Below are 7,669 nucleotides of genomic sequence, written 5' to 3'. Positions count from 1 at the left end.
TCCACAGTCCGGTCTCTGTGTCCTCTCTGTCTGCTGGAGGACGCCCCGCTCTCCTTTCAGTCGCTAACAAAACGCCGCCTTCAGCTCGTGTGGCGTCCAGGAGGAGCTCAAAGAGTCTCATTCACAGAGACGCAGAAGACACAGAGACACAGAGACACAGAGATGCAGAGACACAGAGATGCAGAGACACAGAGATGCAGAGACACAGAGATGCAGAGACACAGAGGCAGCCAGGGCTCCGATCTGCATTAGGGACTCATTCACGAGGCAGATCCTTTCAGTCTGAGACCAGGAGACCAGCTCAAAGACTGAAGTCTGACTCTGAGCCCTCAGAGGAGAAGTGATCACTTACATCAGCACTACAGCCCGATGTGGACTCAGGAAGAGAGGAGGGCCGTCTCCATCAAACACCAGGTCCCTGAGCGTCAGGGAGGGGGTCCCGCTGAGACCCATTGAGACCCTCTGCTCTCTAAAAACCAGAATCATACACGCCTCAAACTTCAACAGTTTTTATTCTCTCAACAAAAACTTTAAGAATCTTCATTACACCACAGACTGAAGGAACAGCAGCACACTGATGAAGATGAAGAACACTGGTCGGCAGGCTTCAGGGAACGAATCAGAAACCAGGTTTCAAAAGAGAGAGAGAGAGAGAGAGGGGGAGAGAGAGAGAGGGGGAGAGAGAGAGAGAGGGAGAGAGAGAGAGAGAGAGAGAGAGGGGGAGAGAGAGAGAGAGAGAGGGATAGAGAGAGAGAGAGGGGGAGAGAGAGAGAGTGTTGAAGGTGAAATGGTCTCAGGTTTGGGGGGACAGGACTCTGTGGACCTGTTTATATCTTTAGTTGGACAGTGTGTGGTGAGCAGGTGATGTCGTGGTCCCGCTCACCCTGCTGTGAGTCTAATTTGCATAACCACCTGTTCACCACACACCGTCCCCGATGTTCAGCAGCTCCTCGCTTCTCTGAGGCTTCAAAACGTCCTCCCACATATTACCTTCCAGTGTATGAGGCAATACTGGGTTTGAATTTAGACTACAGTCTGCTCTGGTGGATCTGGTCTGCAGGATCCTGGGTCAGGTGTTACTGGATTTCCTGGTTTCAAAAAGCGGAAGTAAACAACGACCGAGCTGAGAGAGAAACTGCTTCTTTAACATCGATTAGTTTTATCAGACTGCAGATTATCTCTGATCCAATCAGGACTCACTGCTGGGGCAGCAGGCGGTTTGAAAACAGAGTTTCATGTGAGGAGAGGAGAGGATGTTTACGGACGCACTGAGCATGTGCAGACTGAGCGCGTGCAGACTGAGCATGTGCAGACTGAGCGCGTGCAGACTGAGGTGTTTGGAATGACCCAAGGATGGTCTGTGTGGGAACACGCTTCATGCTAACATCTCAGGATGTGATTGGACAGTGTGTGATGGAGGCGGAGCTACAGAGGGGAAGCCCTTTAACATTTAATCACCCTCTGGTTTTTACCTGCTATGATTTCAAGCTAACGAGTGTTAGCTGCTCTAAGTATAGATTTCATGCTTCCACTGATGGACACGAGTGTTCTCAGAGTGCAAACACTGCAGGAGTTCTTTGTTTGTTCTTCGTCCTCCTCCTCCTCCTCCTCCTCCTCCTCCTCCTCTCTCCCTGATCCTTGTCTGTCAATAAAATAAATATATCTGTGAACCAGTCCAACACTTTCAGGAGTCAGGCCGACCTTCACGTGTTAAATGTTAAAGGGCTTGCTGCAGCTCTGAGCACACCTGGCAGGTAAACACACACACACACACACACACACACACAGCATCACAGGACAAATCTGTACAAGGTCATTGAAGGTCGTTGTGCTCCGAGGACGAGACTCTGAGGAGACTAAAAAGGTCTGCAGGTCTGTCTCACGGAGACACATCAGGAGACGCGTCAGAGGAATGTGAGGAGTTCACTTCATCATTAAGGATTCACTGCTGAAGCCTGCAGGAGAGGCGTTCACACCGGGGGGAGGACTCAGGAAACACCCCGACCTTTGACCTCTGCTGCCTCACACATGAATAAAGTCAGGAACAGTAAAGCAGCGTCCTCACATGGACCCCTGCAGGCCTGAGGAGGAATCGAACCTGTGAAGGGTCTCAGGTCAGGAGAGCAGTGACATCACCAGGTGTAAGAAAAGGTGCGACAGCGAAACACATCATGTCCTGATGTCATGTGATAGTAGTGAGTCTCAGCTTCACTGTGAACAGTTCAACAGAGTCTCAGCTTCACTGTAAACAGTTCCACAGAGTCTCAGCTTCACTGTGAACAGTTCAACAGAGTCTCAGCTTCACTGTAAACAGTTCCACAGAGTCTCAGCTTCACTGTAAACAGTTCCACAGAGTCTCAGCTTCACTGTAAACAGTTCCAAAGTCTCAGTTTCACTGTAAACAGTTCCAAAGTCTCAGTTTCACTGTTAACAGTTCCAGAGTCTCATTTTCACTGTAAACAGTTCCAAAGTCTCAGTTTCACTGTTAACAGTTCCAGAGTCTCATTTTCACTGTAAACAGTTCAACAGAGTCTCAGTTTCCCTGTAAACAGTTCCAGAGTCTCATTTTCACGGTAAACAGTTCCAGAGTCTAATTTTCACTGTAAACAGTTCCACAGAGTCTCAGTTTCACTTTAAACAGTTCCAGAGTCTAATTTTCACTGTAAACAGTTCCACAGAGTCTCAGTTTCACTTTAAACAGTTCCAGAGTCTCATTTTCACTGTAAACAGTTCCACAGAGTCTCAGCTTCACGGTAAACAGTTCCAGAGTCTCAGCTTCACTGTAAACAGTTCCAAAGTCTCAGTTTCACTGTAAACAGTTCCACAGAGTCTCAGTTTCACTCTAAACAGTTCCACAGAGTCTCAGTTTCACTCTAAACAGTTCCACAGAGTCTCAGTTTCACTCTAAACAGTTGCACAGAGTCTCAGCTTCACTGTAAACAGTTCCACAGAGTCTCAGTTTCAATCTAAACAGTTCCAGAGTCTCAGCTTCACTGTAGACAGTTCCACAGAGTCTCAGTTTCAATCTAAACAGTTCCAGAGTCTCAGTTTCACTCTAAACAGTTCCACAGAGTCTCAGCTTCACTGTAAACAGTTCAACAGAGTCTCAGCTTCACTGTAAACAGTTCCACAGAGTCTCAGCTTCACTGTAAACAGTTCCACAGTCTCAGTTTCACTCTAAACAGTTCCACAGTCTCAGCTTCACTGTAAACAGTTCCACAGAGTCTCAGCTTCACTGTAAACCGTTCCACAGAGTCTCAGGTTCACTGTAAACAGTTCTACTGAGTCTCAGTTTCACTGTAAACAGTTCTACTGAGTCTCAGGTTCACTGTAAACAGTTCTACATAGTCTCAGGTTCACTGTAAACAGTTCTACTGAGTCTCAGGTTCACTGTAAACAGTTCTACTGAGTCTCAGGTTCACTGTAAACAGTTCTACTGAGTCTCAGCTTCACTGTAAACAGTTCTACTGAGTCTCAGGTTCACTGTAAACAGTTCCACAGAGGCTTCCTTCAGCGGTATGAACCTGAAACAGGAACTGATGTTCTTGTGATGTTCTTGTAATTAACGGGTCTTCAGTTTGCTGAAATAACAACATCATGATGCAGATTAGTCCAAAGTCCAAAGTCCAGCTTTGTCAGGTCTGTCCTCAAGAGGAGAAGAAAACTACGTCTACAATGTTTGTTTGTTGAATGGAGGTGAGATCCATCACTTCTGATGCTGCGTTCAGGGAAGTCAGGAAATCTGAGCACTGATTGTCTGTCACTAAAGAATGAAGCGGAATGAAAGGTGGGTCATCTGGTCCCTCACTGGTCGGTCTGACTCTGCAGGCGTTTGTCAGGACTTTGATCATTTTGAAAAGGTTGGTTTTGATCAGTAACAGCTTTGAAGGTCAGAGGGTTTGTGGTCTGGAGGAAGTGAAGGCACAGCGGACTGAACTTCCTGTCACTCAGTCTGGTGGTCAAATAAATAATAAAAAGGTAGAAGAAGAGAGGGACGTCCTGCTCGGTCCTCTCGGTTCTCCCTCCGGCTGTTTGTTCTTACTGCTGCAGGACGCTTCCTGTCTGATTTAAGACATCGTGGTCGTGAACAGAGGACGCTGTCCACCGAGAGATGGAAGTCTCCTCTCTGACACACTCAGGAGTGTTTCTGTCTCAGTGTTTCTGTCTCAGTGTTTCTGTCTCAGTGTTTCTGTCTCAGTGTTTCTGTCTCAGTGTTCGTCTCTGCCGCAGAGACACACGGGTGAGATTTGGCAGCTGGTACATTTTGGTTCTCAGAGGAGGGGGAGGTCAACAGAGGGGGAGGAGCCCCGCAGGGTCACCAGTAGAAGGAGCGGGACAGGAAGTTAGTGGCTGTACCGAGCCAGCCGGCTCCCTCCTGACCGGATCCCACCCGGGTCACCGCCTTGTCGGGCTCCTGAGACGGACTCTCGTCCTCGGGGAGGTAATCCGGCAGGTTCACGTTCTGCTCCACGACCACAGAGCCGTCCTCCACGAACGGGATCAACACCTGGAGACAAAAGCTCAGTCAGAAACCACGAGAGGACGAAGAGGTTCAAACATCATGAGTGAAACTGAACAGCGGTGGAGAAGACGCCATCAGGACGCTGAGCTGGGCTCAGACGGGTGACGTCACAGAGACTAAGTCCAGATTCTTTATAAAGTCTATGATGACATGCTGACCAGCAGAGGGCACTGTCACACTACAAATAACAGCCTCACTATAGCTGCCACTTCACTCCTGTTGTTCATTCTGTAACATGATTTATGAACTTCCTGACAGCCTGTAGACCGTCTGGATCCTGACTTTCTTTAAGAGCACTGTTAGGGATACGGTTTGATTCCTATTCAGGGCACAGAGGATGCTGAAGGACCCTGAAGGATCCTGAAGGACCCTGAAGGACCCTGAAGGATCCTGAAGGACCCTGAAGGACCCTGAAGGACCCCTGTACTCAGAGTGAAGTGTAACCCTCAGGACGACGTTACAGAGCCTGCCGTTAGAAAAGAAACCGCCTCCCTACATCCGTATCTCACCTAGAGCTGGATCAGGCTTGGACCAGGTCTTAGATCTGCTGCTATAGGCTTAGACTGACACACTGGGATCCTGTCTTTCCCTCTCTCTCCTCTCTCTGCCTGTCTCTCACTTTAACTCTTCCTGTCCCATTAAAGTTACTAACCATAGACCTTTCTGGAGTCCCTGAGCTCCCTTGTCTCGTAGGTTCCTCTGGATCTCTGCTGTAGATTCCTTTTTTGGGGTCTGTTATTCATCCTTTCTTTCTTTCCTTCTTTATTTCATTCTTTCCTTCCTTCTTTCTTTCTTTCATTCCTTCCTTCCTCCTGCCTTCCTTCTTTCTTTCCTCCCTTCTTTCATTCCTTCCTTCCTTCCTTGCCTTCCTTCCTTCTTTCCTTCCTTCCTTCTTTCTCTTCCTTTTTTCTTTCTTTCCTTCCTTCTTTCTTTCATTCCTTCCTTCCTTCCTGCCTTCCTTCTTTCTTTCATTCCTTCCTTCCTTCCTGCCTTCCTTCTTTCTTTCATTCCTTCCTTCCTCCTGCCTTCCTTCTTTCTTTCCTTCCTTCCTTCCTTCCGTGCCTTCCTTCCTTCTTTCCTTCCTTCCTTCTTTCTTTCCTTCCTTCCTTCCTTGCCTTCCTTCTTTCTTTCTTTCCTCCCTTCTTTCTTTCATTCCTTCCTTCCTTGCCTTCCTTCTTTCCTTCCTTCCTTCCTTCTTTCTTTCCTCCTGCCTTCCTTCTTTCTCTTCCTTTTTTCTTTCTTTCTTTCATTCCTTCCTTCCTTGCCTTCCTTCCTTCCTTCCTTCCTTCTTTCCTTCCTGCCTTCCTTCTTTCTCTTCCTTTTTTCTTTCTTTCTTTCCCTCCTTTTCTTTTCTTTCTCTCTTTGTTCTTTCCATGTTTCTTCATCCTCTATGTCTCCTTTTCTCATCCCGCTCTTTCCTTCACCATTTATTCTCCTCTTTTTCTTTCTTCTGGTCTCCCTCTCTTCTCTCTTTTCTTAGACCTTTCTGGAGTCCCTGAGCTCCCTTGTCTCGTAGGTTCCTCTGGATCTCTGCTGCTGTGGACGTGGTCCAGACTCCAGCTGCTACAACTACTACTATCTGTCTCCCCACTATCATCTCTCTCTCTCTTCATCTCCCTCTATCCCTCTCTCCAACACGGTCTCAGATTCAGATGTGTGTCTCTCAAAGTGCTCTGCTCATGGTGGATTAAGATCTTAAACCATGTTCCTGCCTGCGTGTCCTGATGGACCGCCCACAGAGACGCTCTCACTGTGCGGTCTTTGTTCTGGATGACGGGTTCAGAGACATGACGTTTGGTGTTTGGAGCATGATCAGGTTTAAAAGCAGTAACCATCCGGTCATGTCTCATCTGAACTGAAGTCTTCATAAAGGATCAAACAGCAGGACCTGAACCCTCTGAAGACTGGCGCTCCCTCTGACACTGACCTCCTCTCCGTTCTCTCCTTTCACCACCTGCTGAGCCGTCATCACCTGAGTGGACGCGATGGCAGACGCCAGAGCCTGAAACACACACACACACAGAGACCTCAGTGTGATGATGAAGGTCACTCTTCAGTTACTCTGTGGTCTTCATGTGACTCTGTTCATAAGAGGAGCTCATTTATTATAACACCAGAAAGAAGTCCTCAGAGCTGCTGAAGAACACAGCTGAGGATACAGGACTTTAACAGTCCTCTAAGTCCCCGTCTCTCTGTTCCATCCTGAGTTTAAATTTCAGAGAGAGGGGGGACAGACTAAAAGCTTTCAGACTCCAGACTCTGTGGAGTCTTTAGAGGCGTTACTCAAAGATCTGAACTCTGAAACTGAAGAGGTCACACATTAAGGTCTGTTCACAGACTGTAAGGCGGCTCAGAGTTCCTGGTTGTGGCTCTGGTCTCACCTCGGCCTTCAGGTCTGAGCGGATCCGGACGATGCATCTCTTCACGGTCATCTGGAAGGTGAAGCTGATCACTCCTCTGATCTTCAGCAGAGCCTCCTCACACAGACTCCTCCGACCCTGAACACAACAGCAGACACAAGGTTTCAGGACTACATCCGGCCTCAGGGCTGGGGAGGGTGTACTTTATTATTGATCCGGATTTATGGATCATAAAGGTCTCTTAGTGAACTCCCTGGATCACATTAACATCAAACAACAGGAGAGGAGCAGATCAAGCCTCTCAGAGAACACATTCACTCATGGTTTAAACCCTGAGGAGGACCACAGGACCAGGGTTACACAGAAGAAGACTGAAGCCTCCACAGGACCAGGGTTACACAGAAGAAGACTGGAGCCTCCACAGGACCAGGGTTACACAGAAGAAGACTGGAGCCTCCACAGGACCAGGGTTACACAGAAGAAGACTGGAGCCTCCACAGGACCAGGGTTACACAGAAGAAGACTGGAGCCTCCACAGGACCAGGGTTACACAGAAGAAGACTGGAGCCTCCACAGGACCAGGGTTACACAGAAGAAGACTGGAGCCTCCACAGGACCAGGGTTACACAGAAGAAGACTGGAGCCTCCACAGGACCAGGGTTACACAGAAGAAGACTGGAGCCTCCACAGGGGGGCGCCAGAGGGCTGAGGAGGAGCTGAGATACTGCAGAGGGTGACACTTAAAACCTCATCGAGGTAAAATGATCCGATGTTATCTTTATATTCA

General features: G+C 48.2%; 1 protein-coding gene across 1 annotated transcript; it reads right to left on the bottom strand.

The window, feature by feature from the left end:
- Window positions 1-493: 493 nt before the first annotated feature.
- Window positions 494-7,228, bottom strand: LOC117809927 (armadillo repeat-containing protein 1-like). Its single transcript, XM_034679433.1, has 3 exons — window positions 6,904-7,228; window positions 6,450-6,524; window positions 494-4,507 (listed from the first exon to the last, which is right to left on the bottom strand). Exons 1-3 carry the CDS (start codon window positions 6,952-6,954, stop codon window positions 4,316-4,318), a joined length of 318 nt encoding a protein of 105 aa, XP_034535324.1. The 5' UTR covers window positions 6,955-7,228; the 3' UTR covers window positions 494-4,315.
- Between the last annotated feature and the right edge of the window lie 441 nt (window positions 7,229-7,669).

This window comes from Notolabrus celidotus, unplaced genomic scaffold (genome assembly GCF_009762535.1).
Source record: "Notolabrus celidotus isolate fNotCel1 unplaced genomic scaffold, fNotCel1.pri scaffold_604_arrow_ctg1, whole genome shotgun sequence".
Lineage (NCBI taxonomy): Eukaryota > Metazoa > Chordata > Actinopteri > Labriformes > Labridae > Notolabrus > Notolabrus celidotus.
The sequence above is the reverse complement of the archived record's forward strand: the minus strand, read 5'-3'. Positions and strand labels throughout refer to the sequence as shown.